This window comes from Polypterus senegalus, chromosome 6 (genome assembly GCF_016835505.1).
Source record: "Polypterus senegalus isolate Bchr_013 chromosome 6, ASM1683550v1, whole genome shotgun sequence".
Lineage (NCBI taxonomy): Eukaryota > Metazoa > Chordata > Cladistia > Polypteriformes > Polypteridae > Polypterus > Polypterus senegalus.
Window position 1 is genome coordinate 60,331,184 of NC_053159.1, and position 23,170 is coordinate 60,354,353.

General features: G+C 36.9%; 1 protein-coding gene across 2 annotated transcripts in view; it reads left to right on the top strand.

The window, feature by feature from the left end:
* The window catches only part of clcn6 (chloride channel 6), a 245,446-nt gene that overhangs the window by 143,023 nt on the left and 79,253 nt on the right, over positions 1–23,170 (top strand). For both annotated transcript variants that reach the window (XM_039756073.1, XM_039756074.1), the window contains exons 14-16: positions 5,407–5,530; positions 21,390–21,543; positions 21,932–22,091. In XM_039756073.1, coding sequence (XP_039612007.1) covers positions 5,407–5,530; positions 21,390–21,543; positions 21,932–22,091 — 438 coding nt within the window. The remainder of the gene's footprint in view (positions 1–5,406; positions 5,531–21,389; positions 21,544–21,931; positions 22,092–23,170) is intronic.

The window sequence follows — 23,170 nt, forward strand, 5'->3', positions numbered from 1 at the left end:
ATTGGTCTGGATGCAGTTTTATCAGACTTCAAGGAGCAACACCAGCATTGTTTCTAAACCTAGGCCTACACCAGATGCCTTTTTCATAGGTTACATTACAGTGACTTATAGATTGTTTTTTTCCCCAATATACTGGAGTTCAGGCTCTTATCATTTGTTCCTAGTATTCTTTCTAGTTTAACCAAGTTTTCAACTCAGGAATTGATGGCAAGGCTATCATGATTTAAAATGGATGTATTTTGCTTCTTTTCCCACAAAGATAAGTTCTTTATTATAATCTTTGTCGTTGACTTATGCAAATTCTACAGCTGCTGTATTCCCAGTAAAGCTACCAGTTGAAAGTTAACTCTGACTTTGTTTTGTCGCGTGCCAGTTGTTGCATATATTAGTGTTATAGGCATCATACACATGATATAGGCAATAAATTGGCTTTATGCAGTTTTGTTTAATACAAACAATTGTACATAAATTTATTTGATACAATGACATAATATGTAATATGCAAGTAACTTTTACTGAATGAAATTAGGTCACTATGGTAGCCTATTTCATGGTGTGATCAACAGCTCTATACTGAACATTATGGAATTGCTCAGTATATGTCAGTGTTTGGATAGTTTTCCACAATCCAAGAGGCATTTGTTTCTTTAAAAGAGTTTTGCAGTTTAAAACAGTGTGTAACAAAAAGAGGTCAAACAACTCCATTATACATCCGTGCATTAATTGGTGTTGCCTTTATGTAATTTAGCATATCGGTGACACTAAGTCCCTGCATAATCAAAGAGAAATTAAAATGGCGTTAAGCCAGTGACTAAAGTGTATGACTGTATGACCAGATCCTGTCATGAATTTCCAGAAAAAGCTCCTGGAAATGTCCTGGAAAATGATTCCTTAAAGAGAGAGGGAACCCTGAATTGATTTCCGAAGCCATTTGGCTGCTCCTGCTCCATGAATGCTCAGCAATAGTGACCTGACCCTGGAGCAACATCCTCTCACTCCGCATGGTACAAGCTCCCAATGGCCATTTTTCCCCTGTCCTCAGCACCAGATCATATTCCCGATCTCAACTCTGCTAACTTTCACTCATGATTTTTCCACCTTTTTTTCTGATTGCCCCCCACACCCCCATCACTCTGCTCAGGCTCCCTTTATACTTGTATTGGTGCATAACCCTAACTACCACTGATGTGTAACAGCTAAGCTGACTGCTCCTACACCTTAACAAGCAATCAGATTTCCTCCACATCTTAAGCTGCGGTCGCCCATTTCCATGGACATGCACACCCACAAAGTACAAAACATACTCTTTATCCTTAAAAATACACATCACTAAGGACTCCTAGCATGAAGCGGCACATCATCATAATGGTTTGCTTCCCAGCTGACATAAATTTGAACTCCTTTCCCTCGAATTTTTCTTCCTGAAAGTTTCCATTGAAGGCTAGAGTTTTCTACCTCATTGTGTTAGGGTCTGGTGCAGCTGTTAATTGACCAACAGGTAGTTACTGAAAATGAATGGGTGGAAAAAGAATAATAATTAAGGAGACATGCCATCAGGGCACCAGATTTATCTGTGTTCTGTTTACTTTCTAGCTTTTCAGGAGAATTACATGCTGTGGGCTTCCTCTGTGAATTGATTTAGATTAGGAAAAGGTTCGTAAAAAAGAAAAAGGTTCAGTTACGTTTATATTGTAGTTAGGGGTATTGGGTAATGTCTAATTGTATATCTTTCAAATAACTTAAAAAAATAGTAACTCTGAAGGGGTTGGGACAGAATCCCTAAAATCATGGAGTACAAAGAGAAGTGTGACAGTAAAGCACAAAAATGATGAAAAGAAAAATGACTTAAAGACTAAATGGCACAATACAATCATAACACCCATTAATGCTAGCTGATGGGGATTTTATAATTAATTTACTCACAAATTGACATTTTCTCAGAGTCTAACACTTAAACAGATATTTCTGTGAGAACACTCTGGGAAACACAAAAGTTAATTTTAAGATGGCACATTATCACGTGTTTATAATAAAAATACACTATAGACTGGAAATGCATCAGCGATGATGTCCTCGTATGATGGGTAAGAAAATATGAAATTTTATAGGAAAAAGGTTGGTTCTGCAACCTCATTTTAAATAGTTCACTGCAAAAGTGTGGTGCTGAGGTGTCACCTGTTGCATGGCTGCACTCGGGTGCTAACCTGGGGTCCTGAGTTGGTTTGTCATGCGGTAGGTGCGGCAATGCGCTGTATCAGCGAGTGCTCCTAACACCACACCACCACCACTGCAAAAGAAACCAGACAGCTTATCTTTACCATGACAAAAAGGTCAGTAAGATTTTAACACAGCAAATACATAAACAGGAAGTTTGAAATGCAATAAGAGATTAGTAATGCAGCTGGAAAAGCAATTAATGAACACAAAGAAATATCAAATTTAAATAATACTATAAATGTTTATAATCCTCACAGTGTAAAGAAGGTGAAGTCCATAGACTTTTTTCATAAAATACAAATTCCACAGCTTTCTAAAACTCGGAGTCTCTCTGATATTCAATATGCCACAAACTCTTTATAAAGTAGAGAAACTGCTGGCCCAGATATCTCGCCATCAGATTGTTATATAAGGTTTTCAAAACAGTTAGTACCATTATTGTTAGCAATGTTAGCTAAAGCTAGAGAAAATAAAATTCTACCCAAAACATTACACCGGCTGTCAAATTCTGTCTTCGTAAAAAACAGTATAAAGTTACTACATATGCATTATATAGATCAATTTTAATTCTGAATAGTGATGTTTAGATACTGGTAAAAGTTAAATCTATTTACTAAAGGCATATATTTAGTATTTAATTTTCAATGTTTGTTTAATGTAATACTGTATATTTAACTACAGAATGTGAATCTCCAGGTGCTTTACATTATTGGATTGAGAAGAAGCTTTTTGTTCAGGTTAAATTGTGATATCTATTTACTGTATTGTGAAAATATTGGATTGCCCCATTATTACAAAAATACTTAGTTCTCTTCACCTTTTTCACAATTTGCTATGCTGCAGCCTTTTGCTAAAATCATCTAAGTTAATTTTTCCTCGACATCAAGCTACCCCTAATACCCCAGAATGCCAAAGCAAAAACAGAACTTCAGACATTTTTGCAAATTTATTAAGAATAAAACAACTGAAATATCACGACACAAGTATTCACATTGTTTACTTAGCACTTGGTTTAACCACCATTAACAGCCTGGTGTCTTTTTGGGTATGACACGAAAAGCTTCATTCACCTGGATTTGGGGATTTTTTCTGCCTGTCATCTCTGTAGATCCTCTCATGCTGTGTCAGGTTGGAATGAGACTGTTGCTGGACAGCTGTTTTCAGGTACCTCCAAAGATCTTCAGTTCGGTCCAGGCTCTGGCTGGGCAACTCAGAAACATTCTCTGAGTTGTCCCTAAGCCACTCCTTTGTTATCTTTTCTTTGTGCTTAAGGTTATTGTCCTGTTGGAAGGTGAGCCTTCGGCCCAGTCTAAGGTCGAGAAAACTCTGGAGCAGGTTTTCATTAAGGATACCTACAGTATATACTTTAATCCATTTAGTTTTCCCTCGATCCTGTCTAGTCTCTGTCTTTACTTTTACTAGTCTCCCTGTCTTTCCTCATAATAAGCAGGGCCTCAGCATGATGCTGTTACAACCATGCTTCACCATTAGAATTGTATTGCACATGAGGTGAATGGTGTCTGGTGTCCTACAGGCACAATGCTAATCTTACCAGGTGCTGTTTTGCAAATTCCTAGTTGGCTTCCATTTGTCTTTTGCTGAGGAGTGTTCTGTGTGGCCTCTTGGTCATAAAGCCCAGATCAGTGTAGTTAAGCAGTTATGACTGACCTTCTGAAAATTGCTCCTATCCCTCCCAAAGGTTCTTGTCACGCCTCCTACCATGGCTCTTCTTCCACAGTTTCTCAGTTTGGTCAGGTATCCAGTAGAGGAAGAGTCACAAGATGTGAAAAAATATCTCAGTGGTGATTAATAGTATGTGATGCACCTAACTAAATTTTTGTGTGTCATAGCGCAGGGTCTGAAGAAAATGGAATTTAAACAATTTTAGCGTAAGGTTACAAAATATGAAAAAAGTGAAGGGGCCTCAATACTTTCTGAATCCATTGTATTTGCATAGTTTAAATTCCTTTATACTAGTCCATAAGCCTCACACAATATTAATAGTGCAAACTAAGTCTACTTCAAATTAGGCAGTCTTTTTCAGACTCTTGTAATGTATACTTTGCTTTGTGCTCTAGCCATTAGTAACTATAAAATAACTATTGAAAATTAGCTCGCATTCCAGTTTAAAATCAAGCAAAATTTAAGGAAGAGATTCTTTTCTCTGCTGTTTCAGTACATTGTAATCATATATTTCATCCTCTTTTAACTTGTACAGTTTTGAAGTCATTGAAGTTGTTTCTGTTCCAAACCCGTAAAGACATTTAGATAATGTATTTATAAGCTAAAAATTCAAAATAGATTTTACTTTATGTACAAGTTATAAACTTTATCAAAGGAATTTGCCTTTCCCTAATCCCTAAACTTCCCTAATCTATTGCTAATATCTGTGCTTGAATGTAATTTTTATTTAGTAAAAATGAAAGTACTGATAGTTATTCTAGACTTTATTAAATGATTTCCTAGTGTGCACCACTAAATTATGCTAGGAAATTAAATACATATCTGAATTAGTACCTAAGAAATGGAATGAAAATCAGTTACTCACAAGATATACTCTTGTACATTTTGTGCAAAATAAGGAACATTTCTGCTTATAACTGTGCAAACACACATATTTCAGAATTACAATTGTGTTAAATCTATCAGACAGAATCCTAATTGTGAACAGTATAATTATGCACCAACCTTATTAAAACATGTTTTGTGAATGTTCTACAATAAGATCATTTTGAGTGAACGTTTACTAGAATGCTTTACAACAGTGTTTCTTAACCACTGGGTCATGACCCACTTTTGGTTTCTCTGCTCTGCTCTTGATCCTCTTTCCCTCTCTCTAATGATCACGTTCTGTTCACCAATAGGGATACTGTCCAATCCACTTTTCCCGCAGCTCCCAACCCAATCAACAAAGACAATCGTACATGCTTCATAAAAGGGTACAAATTCCCCACGTACACCTCCCCCATGCTTGATTTACAAAGTGGGACCAACACAACTCTGGTGATTGTGCTCGATTTAGCAAGGATAGAACCCCAATATTTGTGTGTTACAAAGACAAAGTAAAAAGTGGGCTGTAAATCCAGATAGGTTAAGAAACATTTATTTATATGATTCCTTGGCTCTGTATACCTTCATGTGTATTTTTTTGACCAGTGTTTTTGCTTTTGTTTTGTTTTTTCTTTTTAGGTTTCTGTTGATGTGAATTCCAGCATCAAAACATTTTTCTGCCCAAACAAAACCTATAATGATATGGCTACACTTTTTTTCAACCCTCAAGAAGTGGCTATCCTTCAGCTTTTTCATCAAGATGGTATGTTGTGCCCCATGTTTGGGCATGTAAGAGACTGTAAACATGTAAAACAAAATCTGCTGCTTTAATGGGACAGAATGTCTACTTTTAGGGGCTTGACTCTTTTTGAATAAGAAAATCACATTCAAATGTATAGTGTGAACATGTATGAATAAACAATATTAAAGGGAAAACCTTTTACAATTTTTCAAATCTGTATAATTTATTTTTACAGTAAAGAAATCAAAATGATAAACAAGAATAATTATGTGTTCATTCTGGTAAACAATGAAAAAATACCATGCTTTAGTGAAAAATATTTTTTTAGGTTTATTCAGTAGGATAATGTTGTTTCATCATTGTAATCTGAATCTAGGTGTCATGTAATATTCAGATTTATATTTACATTCAAGATCTTGTATTAGTAAAGTTTTTAATTGATAAACTACTAATCTTTTAATCATTAAAATTCACAGCTGCAGACTTTGCACATTACCATTTTTAGTGATGGAAAAGCTATAATACATCTGCATTTATGTACTTTTTCTCTGAAAATGTGTACCTTAACTGAAACATAGTTTGCAGGATCAAAAGGTTCCACAAACCTTGTCTTCTCTGTAACACTCCTAAAGTACATCTACAGATACAGCATACAATTTAAAATTCTTACTCATTCATACAAAGTAAAGGCAATCATGTTTGCTAGTACAGCTTCCTAAATTTCACATGTAATAACATAATTTGCTGTGGGCAAACTGACATTAGAAGCGTGAACAGCTTCTAAAAGAAGCAAAAAAGTCAATTCTATATTTCTGTCCTGCTTGGACAGGTTGAATTATTGTATTTCTGGAAGAAGTACTTTCAATGAGTGCACAGATACCCCAGATGCTGTGGTCAAGTGACCTGCCATCTGCAGGCCTCTCTGAAAGATGTGTCTCTGGTGCATTCATACTAAGTTGTTTTTTTTTTTGTTTTTTTTTTTTGCCCTTTGCCTCATCAATCAAATATGTTGTGTGGTTTCTCACAAACGTAGGGAGTGAACCTCTGATAATTTTCTACCAGTCCTTGATTTGCCTGAACTTACTCTGGAGTCTAGATCATATTGGAATAACGTTCACCTTGCACATTTGGGGTTTTATAAAACTTCATGGGGCTTTAGCAATCTGTCCACAGATGTTCAAAGGTACCCTTGTCTCTAGGGGTTTATCTGGTTTTGAGATGCCATATTTTACTTCCCCGTTTCTCTCTCTTTAGCCTTGTAAGGTCCTTCCCAATATGGTTACATTTTTGATTGGTTGGTGGTGACTATGACATAGGTGTTTGCTAAGTTGGCTTTAGAGACTTTCTGGCTTTCACAGGGCAACTTCTAGTTATTATTTGATTGAGAGGGTCAAATCTGTTGCATTTAGAGCACATAGAGGAGCATCACTGACCATGGTGCAATATCTAGAAATACTATGTTGTCTCCTATATAGCAACTAAAAACAAAAAAACGTAGTTGAATATTAAAGCAGTTCTGGATATGCAAAATGTGGGTTAGGAGATATTCATTCCATTTCCTTCATTAACTCTATACTACTTTACATCACACCTGTTTTATGGTCTTACTAAAATGTTCATCAAGACTGTCTGTAGTTAATAAATAGATGTGCATATATATTTTACACTTACTGTTTAATTTCTTTAGATAAAAGTCACTGTTTTGAACAGTTAGAATCTCTGTGGAAAAATCAAATAATTGAAATAGACCTATATAGGGATGTCACAGTACCAGAATGTTTCATTATATTGTGGCATTACATTATATTATTATAATTATATCTGTACTGTTGAATTAGTGAATTCCAAAATTTAGTATATTTTTATTTAAACAAAATTTTAAAACCTGCTTTTAAATTCTTGTGCCTCAGAGAATCTGTTAGGTTTGTAACCTTTGCTAATATAAGATTTATATTTGCATCTTTAGTTCATAAATGAGGCTAGGGATCTGTGCCAGCAATTGGAAAGGTGGCTGGTTCAAATCCCGTAAACCCCAGAAGTGACTCTACTCCATTGGGCCTTTGATTGAGGCCCTTAACCTGCTTTGCTTTGTCCTGGGTATGATGTAAGCATCCAGCCCTGCAAGCAGGCCCTCCAACTTACAAGGGAAGACCTGGGGGTTGGAGGCAGGATTGGTACTCCAACCACCATAAAGAACTTCACACTGTTACAGTGTGGTACTGTGGTGTCAACCTCTGCACTCTGGTCCCAATCCAGACACTTATCACCATACAGCTGGTCAAGAGGGCTCAACAGCGGCTATGCTTTCTGAGAAGGCTAAGGAAGTTTGGTATATCAACTAAGATCCTTGTCAGCTCTTACAGCTGCATTGTTGAGAGTGTCTTGACCAGCTGCATCACCGTGTGGTACAGCAACACTACTGCTATGGACCACAAACGCCTGCAGAGAGTTGTAAAGACTGCTGAGAAGATCACCAGGACCCCACTGCCCTCTCTGCAGACCATCTACATCTGCAGAGTCCACAGGAGAACTGCCTCAACCCTCAGGGACCCCACCCACCCCCAACATGAACTGTTCACACTTCTACCCTCAGGCAGGAAGTATAGAAGTGTGAAATGCAGGACTTCCAGGCTAAAGAACTCTTTCTTTTCCAAGGCCATTAGACTCCTAAATAACTGACTGGAGTTTATAACCATGGTTCACCTCATTCTGTCTACCTCACACAACTGTATTTGACTTGTCCATCACACACTCACCTGCACATTACTCTTTATATTTCTATTCTGTTTTTATACTTTATGCTGCCTCTGTTACTTATTATCTATCTGCTACTTATTATTTATGTTTATCTTTATACGTTGGTTTTGTCATTTGATGTGGACAGCAAAGAAAGAATCTCATTGTACAGGGAAACGTGTTTCCTTACTGTGCACATGACAAAAAACTTTGAACTTCAAGTGGTTTGTCGTGTGGTGGGTGTGGCAAAGTGCTATCATCATATGCTCCCAACCGCTTGTTAAAAACAAACTAAAGAGTAATGGTAAAGTCAAACTGATACAATTTTCAAATGTCACAAAATCCTGAAACTTTAATTTTCCAGATATTTAGCTCATTTTATTGTTATTTTTTTACATTTGTCCAAACTATAATTTCCAGCATGAAATCAATCTTATAAGCTTTGCATTAATCCATTGTTTCACAACTCCTGTTAAACGCTCTTTGTTGAGTTGTTTTCAAAGTATCTTACATGACTGATTATATGACTGTTTTATTGCTTACCCTGTGTACTACTCCAGAAGTAGAATATTAACTGGACCTACAGATTAACTTAAGAGTCCCCAGATCCAGTCCTGAAGGGCCCCAGTGGCTGCAGGTTTTCATTCTAACCCTTTTCTTAATTAGTGACCTATTTCTGCTACTAATTAACTTCTTTTGAATTAATTTTATTTGATTTGCTCTTGAAGACTCAGACCTCTTAATTGTTTCTTTTTCTTTAATTAGCAGACAAACAATAATGAGCTAAAAAACGAACCAAAACATGACCAGCAAACGGTGTCCATCATAAAATATCTGAAAATAAAGAAAGATGAATGTCTCAGGAATGTTGATCTGCTCAGGTCCCCAAAACATTTTAACAGTGCTCTTTGAAAAGAGAAAATCAACAATTTCATAAATGAGTGCTATTGCACATGGCAGCAACAAGCCATGGAATTAAGGAATGGGTTTCATTAACAACAAGAATCAACACCTAACTAAGCAGCTGGTTGCAGTGAAATTGGTAGGAGGTTGGTTTTTGCCTTAGTTGGTCTTCTGTTGGCTCACTCACCTCACATTTCATTTCTGGGTGCCATTTAAAGAAAGAAATGAAGAAATTCAGTGGAACAAATCTTAAAATGAATTAAAAAAGAAGTTAATTAGCAGTAAAAACAGTGAACTAGTTAAGAAAAGGGTTAGAAAGAAAACCTGCAGCCACTGGGGCCTTCCAGGACCGGAGTTGGGGACCCCTTGTTTAATTGGTAGACTGCAATATTCGCACAAATGAACCTTTCAAATATGTGACATTTGTCATACTATGGGGATTATATATGAATGGACATTTAGTTTGCTTTCAAAAACCAAACAAATAACACAAATTTAGCATTTTGCATATCTGTATTTAGCAGGACAGGCAAAACAAAATACTTCATTGCTAACTAGCATAATCACAGTGCTTTGTACTTCTCATTTCATTACCAGTATAAGCAAGCCAGATAGACACTTTGTTTAGAAACTTGCCTACAGTGTATGCATAACAGTACATGTGACATTTCCCTCGCGACCATGAACTGTACAAAACTGGCTAGAAAATGGATGGATGCTTAAAAGCTCAGCCGTGGAAGTGTTTGACGTAATCCGAGAAAGAATGTGAAGCCTCTTTTCCTTTCTACAGTCTGTATAGGACACAGTATTAAAAGGTGTTTCATCATGCCATCATTTGTCTCCTCCTATAATATCGTAACGCTACAAATTGAATGATTAAAACTCACATCTGATAAGTTGCATCATTGCTCTAAGAAACCATGCATGAAGCTATTTATGAGTTGATTTCATGATTGGATAAAAGTTGTAATAATGAAAGCCTGTGTCTGTGTTTTGGCCTTTTTATAAATAATAATAAGCACAGTTCCCACTAAGCTTACTTCCAAACTTTCATGAATCCAGCACTGACTGTCATTTGGTTCTACCAATACTGGGAAATAAAAGCTTAAACTGTGATATGTTTGAAAACATTGGTATTGAATGTTTTTTTGACAGCCGCAGACTCAGAGTCTTCCACAATTGAAATTGCACAAACTTTTCATTGGAGAGGGATTGAGGATAATGTGCATCACAGTCAACTATAAGCTCATTGAAACCTTAAATCCATCAAGCATCTTTTTCACATTTCTAGCTGACTCTCAGTATTCTTTGCAGCCCTCTTTAATTAAATATAAGTTATAACTATAGGTATAAAGGGAGAACACCAGAACTTGGTGGCTACGTGAGCTGACATTCAGGAAATGTATCACAATTACCAGTCCACCAATGTTAAAATACTTGGCCATAAAAACTGGTTTAGCAGCCATTGTTTAGTTTTATCTCTATAAAGGTGGTTGCATAGAGGGTGGTTATTAGCCCAATGCATCAGATCTCTGCAGTAAGCATGTGAAGTAATCTGCTACTTCTGCTTTTCCACACCACCTTTGTGACTATGCACAGCATACTGTTTTCAGTAGCAAATAAAGATTTTTTTTTTTATTAATTTTATCACAATCCATACAAAGCAATCAAGATTTTACAAAAAGAAAAATTGAGTTAAGAACAGACCGATCCCCACCCCTGAGAGAGAGCGCAAGCCAAATAACGTTAAATTTAAGGCTTGTAAACATACCTAAATTAAAAATTCTCTGTGCTTTATGAACTTATTTTAAAATATTACTGATTAGATCCTGCCATGTTTTGAAAAAGGTCTGTACAGATCCTCTAACTGAGTATTTGATTCTTTCCAATTTCAAATAATATAACACATCGGTTTCCCACTGACTTAAAAGAGGAGAGTTTGGGTTCTTCCAGTTTATCAGAATAAGTCTGCGTGCAAACAGTGTAGTGAATGCAATCACAATTTGTTTGTCTTTCTCCACTTTAAACCCCTCTGGAAGAACCCCAAACACAGCTGTTAATGGGTTAGGAGGGATTGTGAGTCCAAGGCTGTCTGAGAGGTAATTAAAAATTTTTGTCCAGAATAATGTTAATTTGGTGCAGGCCCAGAACATGTGACCTAGTGAGGCTGGGACTTGGTTGCAACGTTCGCAGGTTGGATCATGCCCTGGAAACATTTTGGAGAGTTTTAGTCGAGACAGATGTGCTCGATATATAATTTTGAGTTGTATAATTGTATGCTTTGCATATGGAGCTTGAGTGAATTCTCTGCATTGCTACTTTCCACTCCTTTTCTGATATATTAATTGAGAGATCTTTTCCCAGTGTCCTCTTGGATCTTTGAAAGGAGGGATTGTAAAAGGATTTTATATATTGTAGAGATGGAGTCTAACTCCTTGAAATTGAGCAATATTTTTCCAGCATGGATGAGGGTGCAAGATGAGGAAAATCTGGAAGGTTCTGTTTAACAAAGTTCCTGATTTGAAGATAGTGAAAGAAATGTGTAGCTGGAATGTTAAATTTGGAATGTAATTGTTCATAGGATGCAAAGACGTTGTCTATATAAAGATCTCTAAGCAAGTTAATTCCAAATTTTTCCAGATATTAAAACTGCATATGTTTGTGAAGGTTGAAAGAGGTGGTTCTCTTGCAGAGGTGCCACAGATAGAAGCTTCTCCGTCTTAAAATGCTTTCTACATTGGTTCCAGATTCTAAGTGAGTGGAGCACAATTGGGTTATTAGTGTATTGCCGATAACGTGTGTTTATTGGAGCACAGAGCAAGGAATACAAAGAAGTACTGCAGGATTTTACTTCTATTGCGGTCCAAGCCTGTGTATGTTCTTCTATTTGTGTCCAGGTTCTTATCGCCTGTATATTTGCTGCCCAGTAATAAAACTGGAAGTTAGGTAGAGCCATGCCACCTTCTGCCTTTTGTCTTTGTAGGGTCGCTCTTTTGATGCGTGGATGTTTTGAATTCCAAATAAATGAGGTTATTGTTGAATCTAATTGCTTAAAGAATGATTTATTAATGTATATTGGGATGTTTTGAAATAAAAAGGAGCTTAGGAAGAATATTCATCTTAACAGTGTTAATTCTTCCAGCTAGTGTGAGATGAAGGGTTGACCATCTATGCAAGTCTTGTTTAATTTTTTCCATGCAGACGCAAATTTTGTTGATAAAGAGCTTTATGTTTACTTGTGATGTTTACCCCGAGGTATTTAAACTGTTCTGCAATGATAAAAGGTAGGGTGTCTAATCTAATATTATATGCTTGAGAATTCACTGGAAAGAGTACACTTTTATTCAGATTAATTCTGAGACCAGAGATCTTTTGAAATTCTGTGAGTGCTGCTAAGACTGCAGGCACAGAATTTTCTGGGTCCGATATATACAGTACCATGTCATCTGCATATAATGAGATTTTCTGTTCCAGTCCTTCTCTGCTAATCCCCTTTATCTGATCAGTATTTCGACAATGTATTGCCAGTGGTTCAATGGCAATTGCAAATAGCAGTGGTGACAAGGGCATCCTTGTCTAGTGCCACGCTCTAGTTTAAAGTAGTCTGAGCAAATGTTATTGATGCAAACTGAAGCTTCTGGGTTAGTATACAGTAATTTGATCCATGCACAAATGTTCGGGCCAAACCCAAACTTCTCCAATGTAGTAAAAGGTATTTCCATTCAATCATGTCGAATGCTTTTTCTGCATCCAATGATAATAATATTTCTGGGGTGTTTGATTTAGTTGGTGAGTATATTACATTAAACAGGCGTCAAGATTTGAAGATAAGTGTCGGCCCCTAATAAATCCAGTTTGGTCTTGTGATATTACGAGGGGAGCACTTTCTCCATCCTTCTAGCTATGATTTTAGAGAGTATTTTAACGTCATTATTCAGAAGTGAAATTGGTCTGTATGATGCACATTGTAATAAGTCCTTATTTTGTTTTGGAAAGACAGTGATTAGTGCTTGGCGAAAGGTTTGTGGAAGAGATTGGTTATCTCTGGCTTCTGTAAATGTTGCTAATAGGAGGGATCTAGCTGAGCGGAGAATTTCTTTTAAAACTCTGCAGGGTAGCCATCAGGGCCTGCTGCTTTTCCACCTTGGAGTGACTTTATAGCATCTAGTAATTCTGATAATGCCAGAGGTTTATCAAGTTCCTCCACACTAAAGCGTCTATTTGTGGTATCTGTAATGTATCCAGAAATGCATTAGATTGTGTATTGTCTTCTTTAAACTCAGTAGTTTATAGGGATTTATAGTAGTCTCTGAAAGTGTGCATTATATTTTTGTGTTCGATGATTTTATCTCCATTCGTGTTAGTAATTACGAGATTGCATTGCACTTCTTGCTTGTGAATTTGTTGAGCTAAAAGCTTATTAGCTTTCTCTCCATGTTCATAGTAATGATGTCTGGATTTGTAAATTAGTTGTTCAGTTTCTTTAGTTGTCAAGAGGTTTAATTCTGAATGTAGAGCCTGCCTCCTCCTATGTAGAGTCTCGCTTGGTAGTCTGGCATGTTCTTCATCTATTTTAGTAATTTCGCTTTTATCTCTGCTTCTTTCTTGGCTTCGGATTTATTTCTGTGGGAAAGATATGAGATAATCTGTCCTCTTAAGAAGGCCTTAAGAGTTTCCCAGAGTATTCCTGCAGAGATCTGTGTTGATGTATTTGTCTCTAGAAAGAATTTGATTTGTTTGGATATAAATTCAGTACAATTCTCGTCAGCTAATAGAAGCGGTTGAGGCCATCTGCCGGGTGAGTGTATGGGGCTTAGTAATTTTAGCTCTAAGATCATAGGTGCATGGTCAGAAATAACAATAGCATCGTATTTACAAGATTTAATCTTAGGCAAGAAGTTATTGTCTATAAAGAAGTAATCAATCCTTGAGTAGCAATGATGTACTGGTGAGTAGAAAGAATATGTTCTTGAATTTGGGTTTAAAAACCTCCAGGGATCTGATAAGTTGTGATCAGTTATAAACTTTGTAATTATCTTTGCAGTGTTAGATACTGTTCCCCCTGTGGAGGAAGTCCTATCTAAAAGTGGATTTAAACACAATTAAAGTCCCCAGCCATTATAACTTTATGAGTGTTCAGATTGGGAATGGATGCAAATAAATTTTGTATAAATTCCTTATCATCAACATTAGGTGCATAAACATTTATCAAAATCATTTTACAGTTAGATAAGTCTCCCATGACCATTACATATCTCCCTTCAGGATCCAATACTACATCTGATGCTACAAATGGTACTGTTCTATGTATGAGAATTCCCACACCTCTAGTTTTCTTTGTAAAACTAGAATGGAACATTTGGCCAGTCCAGTCTTTTTGCAGCCGGAACTGATCCTTGCTTAGTAAGTGGGTTTCCTGTAAAAATACTATTTTAGCATTTAGACCTGTTAGGTGAGAAGTACTTTCTTTCTCTTTAATTCGTGATTCAGGCCTTTAACATTCCAGCTTACGGTTAACTGTCCCATCATGGAGACACTGATTCTGAGTTTTTGATGTCATTTATAGTCTTAACTGGAAGTGAGAGTTTAGGTCTTAATTTCCTATTTTCCCCAAGAGTTGTTGCCATGCAGCTTATTATTACGTTGGTAGTTATAATTATAAAGATTGAGAGGATAGATTAGGTATAGATCAAGCCTGCTCTCTTTCTCTCCACCCCTTAACCCCCACCCTCCCTTTTGCCTCCCCAAGTGAGGCTAAAACCCACTTCACAGTCCCAGTCCTCTGACATACCCAGAGACAGAGCACGCCCAAAGCAAAACAAGCCCCAATGCAGCGGCGCTTTAGGGTTAAAAGATAGAGATATCTGTTACCAATATAGTCTTTAAAAGAGAAAAAAAAAAAAAAAGAAATTTGCACTTAAAATATATATATAGTCTTCAGCAATTTTAGTGCATTAAGATGATACACCCAGATAATAAACCCGGGATGGTGTTAAAATGTGTCCAGAATAAGCATAACAAGTCTTAATGCAGTAATAGCAATAACAATAAACCAAGGGTATGATATTGAACAGTCTCGTTTAGGGTAAGATAAAATAATTAGAAAAGAAAAAAAAAAAAAGATAATTAAGCACAATAAAACATAAACAGATAGCCCTAGTAATACTAAGTAATAATAGTAATATAAGTAATAATGAGAATATATGCTGATAAAACCCGTATTTTAAAACAAAGATCAGACAGTAGATTATTAATCATTGCTATATCATTAAGCCATGACTCACTATTATGTATCAGAATAGTCCAGGGATCAGCTTTCTTAATTCTTTCTCTGCTTCTTCCTTGCTAGTGAAGACATAGAATTGACCCTGCCATTCCACTTTCAGTTTTGCCGGATACAAGAGGCTGTATTTGACGCTGGCTTGCCGTAACCGCTGTTTAATGTTATAGAAGGCTGCGCGTTTAGTAGCTGTTGCTGGAGAGCAGTCAGGGAAGATACGAATGTGGTTATTTTCATATATAATATCTTCCTTTTTCTGAGGAGTGCCATCACCTCTAGCTTAAATGCTAATCGTTCAAAACGAACTATAAAAGATCTTGGTCGGAGTCTAACGGTGTTTGATCCATGACGCGTAAGCGCTGCTATCTCAGATTCTGCTTTAAAGTCCTCCCGATTATTTTAGAAAAAGTTCAGCTGCGAATTTCACAGGGTTTGAACTTTCTCGATTCTCAGGCAGACCTTCAATTCTGACATTATACCTTCTACTCCCATCTTCCAAAGCAGCCAGTCTGTCTCCGAGTTTTTTGCATTCGGAGCTGACATTAACTGCTTTTTCCTCGGCACTGGCAGCTGCCTTTTCGGCCATTTCAATCCGATACGTGAATGTCTCCTTGAGATCCTCCAATTGATCAGTAAGCGTGCTCAGTTTGACCTGAATGCGCTCTTCAATTTTACCCAGCACCTGTCGAAGCTCAAGTTGCACCTCTTGACGCAGCCTTTCCATCTCCTGTTTAAAATCCTGTTTCAGTCTCTCAAGTGCCTTTGCCGTTGCTTTCTCATTAGCCTTCTCGCTTTTCTTTATATCTTGCGTAAGCTCAGCGAGCAGCACCTTCAGTTCAGATAGTTCAATTGTGCTTTTTTGTACCGAAGATGAAGCCGGTGTCCCTGCTGCTCCGGCTTGCGTAGTTGCGTAATTGAAGCCGCGGACTTCAAGGCCCTTTCCAGCTTCAGGTGGTCTTCTCCGATAGGCGAGCTATCCAGATCTGCACTCACGATTGTACCCTCGCTCCCTTTTCGCTCTCAGCCGGCGGCGATGTAGCGGACCGTGGTCCCGAGGAGTCTGTACTTTCCCATCTGATCCAGGTCTGTCTCTGAGAGGCCGTATCTCGAGCTAGGGCTTGCTGATCGTAGCTTGGATGTAGCTTTAGTCTTCGATTCTTTCGGACCCCCTTTCTTGTTGGCCATGTTTATATGTGCTTACATATACTGTAGCAGTCCCTCTCAGGTTGAATAAATACAAGATATCTCAGGATAATAAGCAAATAATATGAAAAATAACACCGCTGCTAGTGGAGCTCCACTTCAGACGTCCATCTCTCGCAACGGACGAGACCAAGGTAGCAAATAAAGATTTTTGCTTCCAGATTTCCTCACATCTCTTTTGAGAGCTGAGACATGCTTTCATATTTTACACACACTTTGTTCTGCTTTTTGTGCTGTGGAGCACCACTTTGCCAATTTTGTTTTGTCCCAGTGGCAAATTCCAAACTGATTATTAATGGACATTGAGTTCCTGTAGTGTCTGTTACCACAGACTTGCCTACATAAGCAAGAAGCTCCACTCAAATCTCCTTGTTACTTCCTGCCCCAGTGCAAGCAGGAAAGACTGCTAGTGAAGAAGTACAGTTATTGAACACCAAGCTATGTGGCCAGTGTAATCAAAGGATGATTGTGTAAGGGGTAAGCTGTACAATCAGAAATATTGCTTGGGCGAACGGCATCAGTGGTAGATGTATTGTTTTGTTTTACATTGTCATGTATGCACTTAAGTAGATCTTGTTAATGATCTGTTTTACCCCCTCCAATTAACATCTTTGCCACAAAAGCAAAGTAGTTTTCTGAGTCAAACTGTGTTTCAGTGCTTTCCAAGATCTGACCCACAGGAATAAAGAAGCAGAGTTAAATTCCAATTCAGAAAAGCAGTATTCCATATGTGCTTCTGCGGAAGGAAAGCCTTTTAGTCTTCAGTCCTAGAATAACAGGTTGTGGTCAGATTTGTCTAAATGAGACAGTAGATTGCACTTAAAGGTATTTTTAACATTTGAATACAGCAGGTCCAGCTTATTTCCTCAAGTAGAACTGGTCACAAACTAGTAGTAATTTGTCATTGTTTCTTCAAGAGTCATGGGTGAAGTCACTACATGTTATAACTGCATTGTTGGAGTGAGTCATCATTAAAGAGTCAGTGACCAAATGAATAATTTCTGTTGCTGGGTCAACATTTGCTGATGGAGTAATATAAACAGCAATAAGGTTGATGTAATTTATCTCCCTGGGCAAGTAAAGTGGACGAATTCTGACATCCAGAATTTCAATGTCTGAATTACAAAATGTAGTTTTAACTGTAATATGCTTATTTTTTCACCATTTCTCATTCACTTAGATGACCAGTCCCTCTCTCTGTCTTTTTTCCACACCGCAATGGGTCTCTGTTTGCTCGAATAAGATGAAATATATCCAGCATTAAAACAGCGTTAGGGTATATCATGTTAATTGCAGCTTTTTGTAAAGTGCAAAATTCCACTGTACTTGTGTGGTCCATGACCTGCTATAAGCACAGATAGTTCATCCATCTTATTTGACAGCGATTAAACATTACATATTACAGTAGACAATAGACCAGTTCTAAAACATTTTTACCTTGCTTTTACTTGCATGCCGGACGTCGTTCTCTCCATCTGTAGACAAGCAGCTCTTGCGGTAAAGTGTAACTGAATTGCTTAGGCGCTGGTGATTGCAGTTCAAGTAACTAAGTACGGGAGTATTTAATGTGCCACACTTTCATTTTCTAGTGCCTACTATCTGCAACAAGCTGGAAGCCAGTTCTATTCTAATTTTAAGTAAGACTAGTAAATAAGAAGAAAAGAAAAACAGTGACAGATACAGAACGTCTATAGAAAGGATGCTGCTTGCAGAGTGCCCAGAAATTGCATGCAGGAAAAATAAAAAACTTTAAAAAAATGTCTTGGTTAAGTTGTTAAGCCAGATGAGCAGTATTTTGTATTTTTAGTGTGTAAATAATCTTAACACTAGAATTACCAAAGCTTACGAAAAAACTCCGGCCCACCTTAAATCCCTTCACTCCTTTCTGTCAGCATCTTTTGTCTAGTAAATTTGTCGACCAGCACAATCAGTCTGTAATACCATCACCCCCACTGTCGCAGAAATGGCAAGACGTTCTTCCAGTTCCAGCCTTGATTACCTTGGAGTGAAGTGCTGAACGTTTAGAGGGGAAATAATAGACCGTTATTTGGCACACATGCATTTCATGTGTGTTCTGTGTCTACAACAATCTATGTAAACACATTGTTAAAACAGAAATGTTTTTCATATTTTAGTAATAAATGACAAAATGTTGACATGAACTATATAATATGTGAAAGCTGAAGTCCAAATATCAAATAAACACTTACACAAAAGGTGCAAGTACAGTATAAAAGCTTCCATGGTGCAGCCGTAAGAACTGCTGACTTGTAATCAAAAGACTGGGAGTTCTATCTTGGGTGCCAGGCAGATTTACCGTTTTGAGTAGTAAGCTGCTCTTATTGTTAATATTATACAATAAAAACATACATTTGATTTGCATCTGTAACAGCCACTGTAAATTTATAGTACTTGTAAAAGTTAGCGTTTATTTTTCACTTTTTTTCACAATCACAATACAACACCCTACCCCACCACCAAGACCACCACCACCACAGATCTGACGCTGTTAATTTTTATTTGAAACTGGGAATAACTATAGATGTGAGTGGTGTTTTGAGACAATGGAACTGGAAATTCTCTGATCTGGAGGGATAAAAACTGACACACAAACGCTGACGAATCTTCCTTCCTCGTATCTCATTTTCACTTTAATTTTTTTTATTCAGTTTTATTGAATGTTCCTGCTTACGCTGAATTAGTATGCACCTTATGGTCCATGATGTCAAAGCCGCACTGACAGAAAACTGAGCCATAGGTATATATGATATTTGGAATAATTCATTTTATGGCCTGTTTGGTACATTTCGAAAAACATTGTGCCACAGATGCAACATTATTCATATTATTCATGTTCATTCATATACCTTCTTGCAGTTGTAATCATTGACTGCATTTTTTTTTTCCAATCTTGCCCAAACTCCATATTTTGGTGCATGGTGGTGTTTCTTTTGTACTCCAGGACAGAGGAAAGAATAGTACAGAGATCTCAGTTCAGCGCTCTATACTGTACAGTCATCAAATTCAAATGTTAACTGCTCCCCCACACCCAAGGACTGTCCTTCCTATATTTATGACGTGTACCTGTTGCAATGTATACACTTCTGTCTATGCTGTGCTTCCTATTACATTAAAGGGGCACCTGACACTGTCTGAGTTTGCTTTCCTGTGGGAAGTGGCCCTCTTGGAAAAGAAGCTTGTCAATGTTGCATCCTCTTTTTCTTTTTCCATTGCCTTTTCTTGTAAGAAGCAACGATGAAGTCTGCAAGGTGAGCAAAGAACACTCTTCTTTTCTCAGTGGCCCCATGCATGCCTTGTACAGTACATGTGCATTCACATTAATATAAGCATGTTGTATGACACACAGCAACCGGCCACCTGCATGTTCCTGCTCACACTGGATAAGCTCACGCCTTCTGGTCCATGATGTCAATGCAGCACAGGGCAAAAAAAGAAAGAGACAAATATATGTGGCATTTTGAAGAAATCATTTGATGACCTGAATAGTACCAAACAAAAAAGATCTCACTAATGCAGTATAATTTGAAAACAAACAGCGTCAGATTGGGTGTAAATTTATGGTACTTGTAAAAGTTAGCTTTTTTTCACTTTTATTTTCTCAGTCACAATCACGCGTCAGCCTAAATTTACAGCTGATCTCACGCTGTAAAACACCACTCACATCTATAGTTATTCGAAGTTCAAATAAACATTAACAGCGTCATATCTTTGGGGCATGTGTTGTATCGTGATGTAAATGAGAGAATAAAAGTGGGGAAAAAAATGCTAACTTTTACAAGTACTATAGATATACAGTGGCTCTTACAGACACAAATCAAATGTATGTTTTTATTGTAAAATATTAACAATAAGAGCAGCTCACCACTCAGAAAGGTAAATTTGCCTGGCACCCAAGATAGAACTCCCAGTCTTTTGATTACAAGTCAGCAGTTCTTACCGCTGCACCATGGAAGCTTTTATACTGTACTTGCACCTTTTGTGTAAGTGTTTATTTGATATTTGGACTTCAGCCTTCACACATTATACAGTTCATGTCAGCATTTTGTCATTTATTACTGAAACATAAAAAATCTTTCTGTTTTAGCGATGTATTTACGTAGATTGTTGTAGAGACGGAACACACATTTAATGTATGTATTCCAAATAACGATCTATTATTTCCCCTCTAAAACTCCAGCATTTTACTCCAAGATCATCAACGTTTGATTATTATTATTTATTATTTCTGCAGCGGTGGGGCGATGATGGTATAACAGGCTGCTTGCTACTTGTGCTTAGCAACACATTTACAAGACAAAAGACGCTGATGGAGAGGTGTGAAGGGATTTAAGGTCGGTCGGATTTACGAGTTTTTTCATAGGCTTTGGTAATTCTAGTGTTAACCAGTATGAAGCATCCATCCATCCATCAATTATCCAACCCGCTATATCCTAACTATTGTAGCGCTTCTTTTATTATGTGCTACTCACTATATTGAATATATTAGCAAGCAGTTGTGTATAATGCATTAACATGGCTAAACATTTAGAAACATCTTTCTTTATGTTTTTGGAGGCATTTTGACTCCAGCTGTGTATTCTGGTTGGACATAACTTATTAATTAAGAACTGGAAATGAGCTGTAATCTGGCTTTATAGAGTCATTCAGTACTTTAAATGAATTGAATTTCTTCTTCAATTCTGTTATTTATAATCTACCTTGTTTCCGAGTGTACTTTATTTCTCATTCTCTTCACAGGTACATTCAGCCCAATTTCTCTGACAATATTCTTTTTGCTGTATTTCCTCTTGGCTTGCTGGACATATGGTATTTCTGTGCCAAGTGGTCTGTTTGTGCCTTCTTTGCTGTGTGGGGCAGCCTATGGCCGGCTTGTAGCTAACATCTTGAAAACGTAAGCCGTTTCACAGCTTCTGCATGCTATCGATGTGCTCAAGGAAATAATACCAATATTAGCACTATACAGGGTAACTAAATATTAAAAAGTAAAAGGTTGAAGCTTTTGAATTTGTTTGCACTCTCAACTTGTTGGGAAAGTAGACATGAGTTTTGTCTGTTGTGAATGTAATATTTGGGACAATTCTTCAGTATTTGTTTTGATTTTATTTTGAGAAGCTATAACAGTTAAAGTAGTGTTTACTGTTTACAAAAGACAGGATGATGATTTTAAAAATTACCTTCACAAATCGTAGTTGTCTGTAATATGTAAAAGTGTTAAAAAGAAACTGATGACTGATAAACATTTTCAGGTAAGAGCTGATAACTTTTGCTCATTCTTTCAGTTATATTGGAATGGATCATGTTTACTCTGGGACCTTTGCACTTGTTGGTGCAGCCTCCTTTCTTGGTGGTGTAGTCAGAATGACCATTAGCCTGACTGTTATCCTGATTGAGTCAACCAATGAAATAACATATGGACTTCCTATAATGATTACTCTTATGGTAAGTAAGTATTTGCTAATTATACTATGACAATATTTAGCAAAAATAATATTTTGTGTTTTTTAATGATTATAGAAATATATGTTTTGATTTCATAATACACTTATTTTATTTTCATAGCAGCCTAAAAAGTTAACCATTCTTAATTTGAATTCTTATACTGGTCACTGACTGTGTAGACATTATGCTCTCTATATGTCTACATGAGTGTATGCTCTCTGTATTTAGGAATGCTCTGATCAGGTTTTTTAAAAAAGGCCGATACCAATTACTGATCTCATGTTACTTGATTGGCCAATTCCAATACTGATTTAGTTTTTTTTTTTTTTTTCTTTTCCCGTTTATCCCTTTAAAAAACTTTTTACACTATGCTCCTGCATAACCTGACAGGTCATTCTATGTCAAATCAACCAATGGCCCACACACTTCTGACTCAAAAACCTCTGGAAAAATTACCTTGCGTACTCCTGTTAGTCAGTAGATACACTGTAAAAAATTTTTGATGTAAGATCAATACTTTCTAAGATACAGCCAGTTTACTGAGTTTTGATTTTATCCAGCTTCATTTTTTTTTTTTATTATCAAATTTCATATATCCATAGCTCAAACTAAAACACAGAGCAGGCAAAAACTTAGCATGGTGGTATGTTAGTTGGTAGTATGTCACAAAATAAAAAACAAAAATGGTCCAGATGACCCTGCATGGTCAAAGCAGCCCCTTGAAATTGACCAAAATTGAATTTGAGTTTTTGACTTAGGTATGTTTAGGCCTCAGAATCACATTTCTGAAAAAGCAATAAACAAAAAATGTAACCGTATCAGGGTTTGAACAACAGACTTCTTAAACCCAAAAAGTCATTTTGGATTTCATTTTCAAAGCACCCTAACGGCATGTGGGAATGTGAAAATAATTTTGTAAATAATTTTAATATATTCTACATTGTCCCTTCATTATCAAAACACAAACCTTATTTTTTGTATGCAAATCTTTCACATTTATTTTCAGTCCTAAACATAGGCTGAATCCTCCATGTGTCAATAAAGGTAATCATTGAGTTTTCAAACAGTAAATTATCAGA